The 12,920-nt window shown below is 42.9% G+C and overlaps 1 protein-coding gene across 1 annotated transcript in view; it reads left to right on the top strand.

The window, feature by feature from the left end:
• Positions 1–12,920, top strand: part of Trpm (transient receptor potential cation channel, subfamily M) — a 933,145-nt gene that overhangs the window by 582,439 nt on the left and 337,786 nt on the right. The window contains exon 21 of the mRNA XM_080282376.1: positions 4,331–4,532. Coding sequence (XP_080138502.1) covers positions 4,331–4,532 — 202 coding nt within the window. The remainder of the gene's footprint in view (positions 1–4,330; positions 4,533–12,920) is intronic.

Genomic DNA, 12,920 nt, shown 5'->3' with positions numbered 1-12,920 from the left:
GCGTGCTCTGACTTCCAGTCCTCTGTATGAGGTTTTTGTGGAGTGACCATTTTTCCAAACTGGAGATTCTTTGTAGTTATTTTTGAAGTAAATGATCATTGTTTGTATCGCTCAATATTATATTGACTTATGAATACGAGACACAATACACAGACATGTGACAATATACCAGTATATATTTATAATCAGATAGGCAAAACATTAAAGTATACTCTGAATCCCATAGCATAAAGGAATGATTGATAAATATACAGTATATTAGAATGTGAGATATAATGTGCATTTAAGAAAGAGAGAGAGAGATACTAACTTGACTTTGACTGGCAGTGACCTAATTCTTGTGGAATAATATAAAGAAAATACATACCAGTTTTTTATATAGCTAGTTAAAAACATAATTAATTGCAAGAGCATATAGAGGCTGGGGGAGTGGATTTTCTAACCACCACTTCGTGTTGGTGAAAATCAAGGTTGGAATGAAGTGGAGAAATAGAAGAAGGGAAGGACAGAGGGAAGTAGTTCTTACAAGAAGGGTGGATGGGTTACAAGAGAATGGAAAAAAGGCAGAATGTAAGAGAGAAGTGGAGGAGCGATTGGGTATATATGATTTGGAGCAGACTGGGGACATGGAAAGTGTGTGCAAGATATTCACTGAAATCTGTGCAGCATGTGAAGTGGTGTGTGGGGTGAAGAGAGGACGAAAGGGGGTGCAAAGAACAGCATGGTGGAATGAAGAGGTGAGACAGGCTGTGGCACAAAAGAGGAAAGCATATACAGTAGTGAGTGGATGAGAAACAGGGGTGTGGAGGAAATTGAGAGACAGAAGAGAGAGTTATATGTACAGAGGAAGAGGAAGGTGAAAAGATTAGAAAGAGAGGAAGAAGTGGGTGGATGAGGATTTTTGAAGGAATTTGAGTGTAAAGTGGAGGGAATGTAAGAAAATGTTCTGGAAATAGGTAAAGAAAGTTTGACAGAGTGTTAAAGAAGTTAGTCAGGGAGTGAAAAGTAAAAATGGTAGATTACTGGTGGAGAAGGGAAAAAAAGTGAGCAGATGGAGAGAATACTGTAAGGAATTGTTGAACATAGAGAATGAAAGTAAGGCAAATATAAGTGGCTGGGGAATGGCTAGGAGAAGGAGGGATGTGACAACAGGGGAAGAAAGCAGTATGATGGAAGTTGTGGAAGCAGTGAAGAAAGTCAAAATGGGGTGGGGAAAGCTCCAGGAAACGATGGAGTGTGTAGTGAAATGCTGAAGCATGGGGGAAACCTGGTAGTAGAATGGATGTGGAAGATGTGCAGATTGGTCTGGGAGGAAGGTAAGGTCCTGGAGGATCGAAAGTCAGGTATAATCATTCTTCTGTACAAAGGGAAAGGGGAAAGAGAAGTGTGTGATAATCAAAGGGGCATTTGTTGTCTTTGTGTAATAGGAAAAGTATATGGTACGATACCTAGTGACAGAGTTAGGGAATTAAAAAAGGAATTGTTTGGAGAAGAGCAGGGAGGTTTTAGGAAGGGAAGAGGTTGTGTAGATCATATATTCATTCTTAGGTCTTTAGTGGAAAAGTTTCTAGAGATGGGAAAGGTGTTGTATGCAACCTTCATGGATTTGGAGAAAGCATATGACAGGGTGGATACACAAGGATTGTGCAGTGGAGTAAATGGGAAGTTGTTGTATGTCGTGAATAATATGTATGAGGGTTCTAAGGCTGCAGTGTGTGTTGACAGTGAACTGAGTGAATTTTTCTGTTTGAAGGATGGATTGAAACAGGGATGTGTCATGTCTCCGTGGTTGTTCAATCTCTATATGGATGGGGTTATAGAAGAGGTACAAGGTAGGGCAGTGGATGTTGGAGTGGCCCTAATGAGAGAGGGCAGTGTTTGGAAACTCCCTGTACTGTTGTTTGCAGATGATACAGTGTTGTTAAGTGAAGATGAAGGGGATCTGCAAGGCTTGACGAATGGGTTTAGCGGAGAATGTGAGAAACGGAATCTAAAGGTGAATGTAGGGAAGAGTAAAGTTATGGTCTTTGAGAGAAATGAAGTCACTGAATGTACAATGAGGTTGGATGAGGAGGAAATGGAAAATGTGAATGCATTTAAGTACCTGGGTAGTGTGATGAGTAAGGATGGAAGTTTAGAGGGTGAAGTGCTTGAATGGGTTCAACAAGGAAGAAGGGTTGCTGGTTCTTTGAAAGCAGTTATAAGAAACAGGGAAGTGAGTATGGAAGTGAAAAAGTTCCTGCATGATAGTATTGTGATACCAATGCTAACATATGGAAGTGAGCTTGGACCTTGTTAGAGGGACAGAAGTCAAGAGTGAGGGCTGTGGAGATGAGTTTTTTGAGAGGAGCATAGTCACTTGGAGAGACAGACTGACGAATGAGGAAGTGAAGGAGCATTGTGGTATGGATGTGGATTTGATAGGAAGCGTTAAGAGAAACACATTGAAGTGGTTTGGCCATGTGGAGAGGATAGAGAGCAAGAGACTGATGAGGAGAGTGTATATGAGTGAGGTGGAGGGGAGGAGAGGGAGGGGGAGGCCGAGGATGAGGTGGAGGGATGGAGTGGAGAGGTATATGAAAGAGGGGGATGTGAGCTGGGAGCAGGTCAGTGAAATGGCAAGGGACAGGGTGACATGGAGGCAATTTGTTTGTGACCACCCCTTATGGGATTAAGGCATCTGGCAATAGATAAATAGACCAATAAACTGGAGTCTCCCTTCCCCTGACTCTGAAGTTGAAAAACCTAGCCTTGAATGCATCAGAAGGGGATACAAAGGCATAGTCATCAGTTGCAGGGTTCAGACCCGAATTTCCACCAGTGCATTCAAGCATCATATTTGGTCTATCACTGAAAATGTCATTAAATAATTGCCACCTCCGTCTACTTCCCTCGCCTCATTATCACTAAACCCATCACTATCGAAGGCTTCATCAGAGGAGTCATCACTTTCAGAGCCATCCATCAGTGTTGTTACCATGCAATCATCACCACATGTTGAATCACATAAATCACCAATATTCACTTGTAAGTTATAATTCAGCCATGGGTCACTACAAAGGGGGTAATCCATCCATGCATCATCCACTCCTATGTTGCCCCATGAAGAGCATAAGATCCCGGGGTGAGGCAAGTTGGTCCTGGCTTTTAAGATGAGAGTGATAATCCATGAGAATAATGCATCTCAGACCACTGTCATACAGACGCTGAAGCCTCCTCCCCTATGGTCCACCAATCCCACAATTATTAGTCAATAGATTTTATTGGTGGATCAAAAAAGTTGTGGTAGGTGGGGGCGCACACCATCCACTCACTCACTGTAGTGATGCTCTCAGGTGCCTGTCTTTTCCTCTCTTCCTTTCTTCTTCCCTTCCTTTTTTCTTTCTTTCATTCTTTCCTTTTCCTTCTGTCTGTGGGTGACTCTACAGTGAGTGACAGGCCAAGTGGTTTCCTGTGCACCAGGAAACCATTTACTCTGCTGGGTGGTAACCATATGACCAAATTATGGCACCTGGTGGTTTAGTGGGTAATTGGGGTGCTCCAGTCAGATTGAGCCAGTGCAGGTTTATACCCAAGGAGTGGTTGGGGTTTATTGCTCACGTAATGCCACTCAGGGATGAGTGAGGCTGGTCATTCTCATCTTAAATGTCAGGACCAACTTGCCTAGCCCCAGGCTCCTACGCTCCTCATGGGGCAGCACTAGATTAGGTGGTGATGAGGATGATGATGACGATGATGATGATGATGATGATGATGATGATAATAATGGGTGAGGCTAGTCACTCTCATCTTAAATGTTAGGACCAACTTGCCTAGCCCCAGGCTTCTACACTCCTCATGGGGCAACACCAGATTAGGTGATGATGATGATGAGGAGGAGGAGGAGGAGGAGGAGGAGGATAAAAAAAGGTGGGTGGAGCTTATCTTTCTTCTCAGTACTATATATGATAAGTAAGAGGAGGAGCTATGAAGCTTTTAATAGCCCTCTGCAATCCCCATAGTAAAGTATTGGCTTACAGCACTTTGAGTATGTTCTTATGTTCTCCTATTGCCTAGATACACACAGGGCACGTTATCACAGTGAAGGGATTTACGTAACATTTGTGCTGTTCATTTTATGTGCCTCATTTTTGCTATTGGATATTATGTACTTCTCCATATTTGTACTTCTGTACAGTCACACAGTGAGGTACTTAAGATCATAGCAATTTAATCAGCAAACAAGTTTTCTTTTCTTTTTTTAAATTACCTTTGCATCTATTTAATGCTGTATATCCACAATTAATGTCATTTGCTCCAGATTTATACTGATACCCACATACATAATCAGGTACTTAAGAATCCTGGAAATCCTGTCCGCCAACAAGTACCTTGGGCCACTGGTAATGATGATGGGCAAAATGATCAAGAACATGGCTTACTTTGTGGTGTTGCTGCTGGTGGTCCTCATGGCATTTGGTGTATGTCGCCAGAGCATCCTCTTTCCCAATGAAGACCCTCACTGGCGCCTAGCACGACATATCTTCTACCAGGTCAGGCATAATCTTTGGTTTTAGGCAATGATAAAATGTCTGTCTTTGCATAAAATTTCCCTTTAACCCTTTGAATATTGTGTTATTGTTGAACTTAGATATTTATTTCTGGCTAACATCAGATAATATTATTCATCACGTGAAATCATTAACTGTCATAGGGTAAAATTTATCCCATTAATCTGCCACTGTTGTTTAAAGTAATCCCCTGGGGCCACCTGCAGGAAGGTTGATATCTTTTTTTGTCACTACTGTTGGTAGGTGGGATCACCCATCATTTACGTGCTTGATGTAGTGCTGCCTTTAAGTGACTGCAGTGAATGGCAAGCCTTATGGTTTCCTGTAACACAGAACACTATTTACATAACTGAGGATGAGGTAGAGACAGTTAGATTTGAAGTGGTATGGGAAATGAAGAGATTGTAGTTTTGAGAGGAGACTTAAATGGTCATGTAGGTGAAGCCGCTCAACTATATGAAGGAGTATTTGGGGGATGTACATATGGTACAAGAAATGAGGAAGGGGAAAGGATTCTCGAGTTTGAGGAAGCAGTGAACATGATTGTGTGCAACACACATTTTAGGAAAGGAGAGAGTAGGTTGATTACATATGAGTCATGAGGAAATAACAGCTAGATAGACTATTTCCTGGTCAGGAAAGCTGATGGAAAGTTAGTGAAGGTTGTTAAAGTTATATGGAGCGAGTAGTGTGTGCAGCGACACAAGTTACTTGACATGGTGCTTAAGGAGCAGATGATGAAAAAGAGGACCAACGCACCAAGGAGAGAAATATGGAAGTTGAGAAAACAGTAAGGGATGCCTTCAATAGGGAGATGAGGAGAGTGGTGGCTGAACAGGGAGATGTTGACACAAGCATTAATGAACAGTACAGAGCCCTCAAGAGCAACCTCTTGAGAGTTACTGATTCAGTATGTGGATGGACAAGAGGCCCACCAAGACATAAAGTAACCTGGTGGTGGGATGAGGGTGTAGAAACTGCAGTTAAGGAGAAAAGAAGGCTTTCCAGGAATGGAGGAAGGGTGGTAAGAGAGAGGAATATGTGGCTGCCAAGCATAGGGCTAGAAAAGAGGTTTCCAGGGCGAAGTCTGAGTCACAGTAACTTTTACTTGATAATCTAAAGGAACCTAAAGGAGGAATATGATATTTAAGGTGACATATCAGATGAAGAGGGACAATAGGTATGCCATAGGTGTGCAGTGTATGAAGAATGATAAAGGAAAGGTAGTGGTGGACAGTGGGGGTATCAAAGATGCATGGAGAGAGCATTACAGCCAGTTGTTGAATGAGGAGTTTGACTGGGACAGGGAAGGTTTGGAGCCAGCAGATCCAGTGTTTGACCCTTGGCCCTTGGTCGACGCTGCTACTGTGAGTGGTGCAATAGGCAGGATGCAAGTGGATAAGGCAGCCGGTGTTTCTGGGTTGACTGCTGAAATGCTGAAGGCCTCAGGAGATATAGGAGTGAGGTTAGTCACTGACCTGATAAATACGATTATATATGAGTGTGTTGTCTCAGATGACTGGCTGAAGAGTGTAATTGTAAATGTGAACAAAGGGAAGAGCGATACCCTGGAAGGAGGAAATTATAGAGGCCAGATATTGAGTGCAATGCAGAGAGTTCTAGAGATATGATTAGAGAAAGAGTGAATATTGATGAGATGTAGTTTGGGTTTCTGCCAGGCAAAGGGACCACTGTTGCCATATTTTATGTTTAACAGCTTCCAGAAAAATATGCAGGAAAGAAAAGGGAATTGTAATTTGTTTTTGTTGATTTGGAAATGGCCTTTGACAGAGTCCTTAGAGAGGTGGTGAAGTGGCAATGAGAAAGCTTGAGATTGAGGAGTGGCTGGTTAGGGTGGTTAGGGTCATGTATGTGGTTGCTCACACCCAGGTAAGGGTGAATGGAGATTTGAGTGATGAGTTTTCTGTGAATGTTGGTGTGGACCAGGGGTCAGTTTTGAGCCCCTTGTTGTTTATCATGATACTTGAAGCCCTCACATGACTTCAGAAATGGACTCCCATGGGTGATGTTGTATGCTGATGCTTTGGTGTTGATTGCAGAAAATGAAAGGGAGGCGGAGGAAAGATTTAGGAAGTGGAGAGATGGTATGAGGCACAAAAGCACCAGAGTAAATGCAAATAAAACAAAAGTTATGATATCTAGGGCTGGTGGCAGCACTGTCAAAGAAGAGCGTGTGGCCATGTGCGGTTTCCCACAAGGGCGTGGAAAGTAATTCCATCTTGTGTAGTGTCTTTGATAAGTGGGTGCATAAGAGATGTAGTGGTATTAGAGGTCAGCTGCGAGATAATGCTGATTTCCTGTGTGCAGTGTGTTGGGGAGAGCAGGTGGAGAGTGTCAGGCGTGAAAGGATTGAACTTGTTAGTGAGTCTCTTAAGTGTGTCGAAGAGTTATGTTATCTGGGAGACATGTTATGTGCTGGAGATGGGGCTGGAGCTAGCACTGTGGCTAGAGTGAGGAGTGATTGGAAGAAGTTGAGGGAGCTGTTGCCTCTCCTGATGTTGAGAGGGCTCTCCTCCGTGCTAAGGGATCTTTGTATGAAGCATGTGTTGGGAGTTTTAATGCTGTATGGTAGTGAGATGTGGGCAGTAAAGGAAAAAGATTTTCGCTGGTTCTCACATATAGAAATGACAATGCTTAGGTGGATGTGCAGTGCATCCTTGAGTGTGAGGCTGGCGGGCTAGGTTTACGATGAAAGAGTGGAGGGGTAGGATGGGACTGGAGTGTATTGGTGTTGTGATCAGGAGAGGTAGACTGAGGTGGTTTGGGCATGTGGAGAGGATGTGGGATGATACCTGGATGCAGAAATATTAGAAGTGTTAATGTTAGGGGTAGGGTTGCAAGAGGTAGACTGAAAAAGACCTGGGACAAAGTCATTGAGTATGACCTCAGGGATAAGGGACTGAATGAGGAAGCAGCCAGAGATCGAGCAGGATGGAGAATCACCATTAGGTGACCAGGGCTGACACATGCAAGCATGTTGGAGTCTTCAAAAACAAAAACGAAATGAAATGATTGGTAACCACATACTGTAACCAAATAATGGGGTGATGTGGAGCTTCTATGGCACCCCCTGTTAACTGGATGGAAGGATGCTAATGTAGCATCCAACTAGGAACCAGACCTCCACATTCTTCCTCATGTCTCACTGTGGTGAGGTGCTTTCTACTGCAAGAGAACATCATTTCAAGGCACAGGATAGCCTGAAAGGGACAATTACATGCCTGCAGTTAATGGTTTTGTTCAACCAAACAGACTAGGGTGACCTTACTACTGGTACGATTTTTGCGGAAAGGAAGCTGGGAAATGCATCTCACTCTGGAAGGTTGGGGCAGTGCAAGAATAGCCAGAAACTAGCAGATAAACATTGTTTCCAGGAAATCTAATCCTCAGCAAACTGCATTAGAGCCACTTAGACAAACCAGCATTCTTATGTTTAGAAATGGTGCTCATGATGCTCAAACTAATCCTGCCTCAGGAAATCCTCCATCTCTCACTTCCATTGGTCAGTTTGCTATACAGATGACTACACACCTGTTGCCATCATTGAGTACAGAGCCATCTTCCTAATTGTAGTAAAAGTGGTAGCTGTCATCAGGGTTATCTTGACTTTGTGGCATAAGTTTTTTTTTTTTTTTTTTTTTTTTAAAGGCCCCGACATACATTCATGCATTGGCCTTGGTCACTTAATGGGGCTGTCCATGTTGCTTGATCTCTTGCAGCTTCCCTATTCAGTCCCTTATCCATGAGGTCACACTTAATGACCTAGTGCCAGGTCATTTTCCATCTACTTCTCACAACCCTACCCCGGACATTAACACTTCTCACATTTTACACCCAATTATCATCCCCCATCCTCTCCGCATGCCAGAATCGCCTATATCAATCTCTCCTCAGCACAACACCAGTACATTCCAGTCTCATCCTACCTGTCAACTCTTCCATAGTAAACCTAGCTCCCCAGGCCAAGCACTCAAGGACACACTGCACATCCACCTAATCATTGTTATTTATGTATGTTTGAGCCTGCAAATATCCTCTTCCTTTACTGCCCGGGTCTTACCACCACACAGCATTACATTCCAAACACATGTCACATACAAAGATCCCTTAGCATGGAGGGGGAGCCCTCTCAGTATCAGGAGAGGCAACAGCTCCTTGAACTTCTTCCAACCACTCCTCACTCTAGCCACAGAGCTCACTCCCCACTTCCAGCACATAACATGTCTCCCAAATAACAAAACTCTTCCACACACTCAAGAGACTCACCAGCAAGTTCAATCCTTTTACACATGACAATCTACACATGCTCTTCCCGACACACTGCACTTTAATTTTGTTTAATGGAGTTTTTACCATAGAATGTCAGCCACTTACCATTTGCTGTGATTCTGGATCTGCTGTGCAAACTCTTGAGTTCTTTTATCCGTTGAATCGACTTTTTAATAAGATTTTATTTAGTTACTTTTTCCTGATGAGCCAGGGAAAATGTGTTTGTTTGTTGCCTGAAATTTATGTACAGTACTGTAGTGGTAGCCCTGCACTTATTATTAAAAGTTGCATTAGTTTTTCCAGCTGTCATATCACAAGCCTTTTCCCTAGCACCTTCCATGGCCATTGGAAATGTAAAAGTTTCTCTAATAATAATCTATAGCAGTTACCCAAATTTGCCATATTTTACTTTCATTTATTAGCATTTTGCATGCAATATAAGAACATGATAGTTTAAAATTTACAGGTTTTTAGTCATTTTAAGACAATATATGAAATGAATTGGACAGTATTTATTTCAGTGAGGAATTTTCAGTTGAATTCCAATCAAAGTGCATAAGAGGTCATATGCTTACATCATTTAATTCACAGGATGTTAATAAGGTTAAATGTTATATCAGAGACCTTACAGAAACATTTTGCTCACTTGATCCATTTAATGTGTCACAGTTGCCAGATGTGTACAAACATGCAGCAGACTTTATTCGTAAAATAGTAAATAAATGCTTCTTTGAAGGTAACTTTGTGCAGTCCGAGAAACGAATCTTACACCATCCCCTTCTTAAGAAACCTGGTTTCAGTGCTGAGAGCATGTTAAGCTATTGTCCTGTCTCTGATTTGTCATTGTGGTTTAAGATTACTGAGCTGGCTGTGTTCTATCAACTTCTACCACTACTTTAATTAAATGGAGTTGTTCCCTCAATTCAGTTTGCATATAGGAAATATCACTGGACTGAAACTGCATTGACAAAGATTTATAATGACTTAGTGGCAAGTACCTGTAATGGGATGCCATCACTCCTGGTTCTGTTAGATCTGTGTACAACCTTTGACTTGGTAGATTATGAACTATTGCAGGATGATCTGCATTTTTGTGACGGCAATTCCCTTTTACTCCTATAGTCGTACCTCTCTGACAGATCTCAGAGTGCAATAATTGACCATGCTTGCTTGAACCCAGTTCCTTTTGTTTGGAGTCCCCCAAGGATCCATTTTAGGTCCAATTCTGTTTATAATTTATATAAGCATTTTATCATCTCTGCTTGATGCACATGATGTGTTCTATCCTTTCTGTGTCAGGGACTGTCAGCTTTATCATAAGATGATCGACATTAACAGTTAATAACACTAAAAATAAACTGGAATCCCTGATGTCTGATATTAAGCTCTGGGTGGCAAAGAGGAGACTTAAACTGAATGACAGTAAAACAGATATTATTCAGGAAAACAGAAGGGATGATGATGCTGATAGTGTCCTGACCTTGAAGGCTGGAGAGTCACAACTTCGTCCAGTTTCGGTTCGAAACCAAATTATAAAGAACATAGTAATCACGTCGTCATAAGCTGTAACCTGCACATCAGAAACCTACTGTATATTACAAAAACACGTTTCTAAATAGACAGTGCCTCTTAATGTTGGTGCATACATTGGTTTTGTCTCATGTTGATTATTGCAGTTCATTATGGATTGGCCTTCAAAATATTCTGTGTATAAAGGTTCAGTTTGTGTTGAACAGGGCAGCAAGTCTTATCTTTTGGCCTTCTTCCAAGGATCCCAAATACCTTGTCACAAACTGAGTTAGATTGTTTGCCTGTTAAAGCTAGAATAGAATTTAAATTGCCTTACTTTCAAGGTTCTTCAGTTTGGTGAACCAAAGTATCTTGCTAAATTGTTGAAACTTTCGCCAGCACACATGGGTGTAGTGTTACGAAGCAAAGATAGCGGGGAACAGGCCATATACATGGCAAAGCTGTATAGTAATCTGGTCATTTGCTTCACACATTTACCAGCTCTTCAAAGAAAGAACTCACTGGCTCTTGACACACTTTCAAAACTTTTACAATCTAAGAAAAAAAAATAAAGTAATCCCTCCAATATCCGACATAATAGAGCCATAGGCAAGTCCGGATAGTGGTCCTGTCTGGATATTGGGCCCCAGCTTATGGACTTGTACGTATGGACCCTAACTCAGAGAAACACCTATACAACTCCCTCTGGACATGCATAGCACCTATTTAAGACTCAAATCACACCAATAAGGCACATAAAAGACTGAAATAAATGCAAAAGAAGCATAAAATGAGGTTTTTGAGGTCGGTTCATACAATATTCAACATTCTGGGTACTTACAAGTCCCTGGCTCCTGGACTGGTAGTTAAGGACCCTAACCTAGCCCAGCTCAGAAAAACACCTTCCTACTGCACATGCATAGCACCTAAGACACAGCATATTCACACCAATAAGAGACATAAAAGAGTGAAATGAGGTGTTTGAGGTAAGTATAGTATGGAAAATACAGTAGAGTACAGTATGAAACATTCTGCCTTCTTACAGCAAGTCCATGGCCATCTCGATGAATAACTGCCTCCTCTCAGACTCTGACAGTAAGAGAATTTCCTGAAGCACTTGCAGTACACTGTTCATGAAGTCTTGCACTGAACTTAGTCAATCACACTCAGAAGTCTGTTCTCTTCACAGTGCGCACTCTTGTCTAACTTATGCTCCATTGTAACTTACTAAGTGTTGTACTCTGCACTTTAACTTTTTCCACTCTTATAACCATTTTCTAAAGCAAAAACACACAAGTCTATTTACGTTAAATTTAGTTCAGAAATTGTCTTTTCACTCACAACTGTAAATCCTTAACACAATGCACTGTTTTTTTCACTGCACAACACTATAAATTCCCGTGTGGTCTAGTGGAGAAGTTCTTGGTGTCTATTCACTGTCAGAGTCCGAGAGTATCACTGGCAGGTGACCTAGGGGTGCGTCGCTGGGTCGTGGTGATGGCGTACCCACTGCAGACGACTCTGAAGACAGACGCAAACTCAAGTTGAACAGTGACTCCACCGTGGCTAATGTGCTGGGCTGTGGCTCGGAGCATGAGGGCCTGTCTTGGGGAGGCAACAGAGTGGAGCCAGGGCTGGGCACAGCGGGGGTCACGGGCCTGGAAAAACTGTCAATCGTTGATTGACGCAAGGAAAGACGATTCTGACGATTGATGATGCGCTGCCTAAAAGCATGCACTTCCTCCACAAGTCCCAAGGGCCCCATCTCCCTGTCGCAGTCCGGGTGTTCCAGGTAGTCGAGAACGAACTCTAGGTGTTCCCGGAGTGCACTCAGCTTGGGGATGGCTGGAGTTGTGTCATGCTGAGAGGAGTCCACATCATTGTCTCCGTCCTCGTCGGAATCTTCAAGCTGGGTACTGACACCTGCAACTGAAGATGCGATCTCAATATCAGACAATGTCTGATACCCAGGATCGCCCTCGTCGTCATCCAACCACTCATGCACATCGTCCACATCAACATCGTTGCCATGCGTATGTAGACGTGCATGGAAGTCATCCACGTCAAAACCTAGGAAATCGTACTCCACATCTGTTCCGAGAAGCAGACGAGACCAACCATTTTCTAGAGTCTTGACAAGGACTTACTTCCATGCACTGGCCCAGTTGTAGATTGCAGACTTGAAGTTGTAGCAGCAAAGGTTTTCCAAAGTCTGCTGGCCTTGCGTGTCCTGTCCCTCCCTGCACTCGTCCTCGTCCTCGAGAACAACCATCACCTCGTCCAGGAACTTCCGTCTGTATAGGTGCTTCGTTTCCACGATCTCTCCTTGGTCAATTGGTTGGATGAGAGCAGTCATATTAGGTGGCAGAAACATGCACCTAATCCGGCCATTCTCAGCCACCAAGTCCTTGTCGCACGGGTGGGCAGGTGCATTGTCGAGGGGGAGGAGGGCCTTTACCTGGTCGCGCGGGATTCCCAGTGTCTCCGTCTGGTAATGTATGACCTCCTTGACGAAGTGGCGGTGGAACCAGTCTTTGAAGATCTGGGCTGTAAACCATGCCTTCAAAGAAT

The sequence above is a fragment of the Coenobita brevimanus genome, chromosome 93 (assembly GCF_032717465.1).
Source record: "Coenobita brevimanus isolate Jiangsu-jjx chromosome 93, ASM3271746v2, whole genome shotgun sequence".
Classification (NCBI taxonomy): Eukaryota; Metazoa; Arthropoda; class Malacostraca; order Decapoda; family Coenobitidae; genus Coenobita; species Coenobita brevimanus.
Note: the sequence above shows the minus strand (reverse complement) of the source record. Positions and strands in the feature narration are given on the sequence as shown.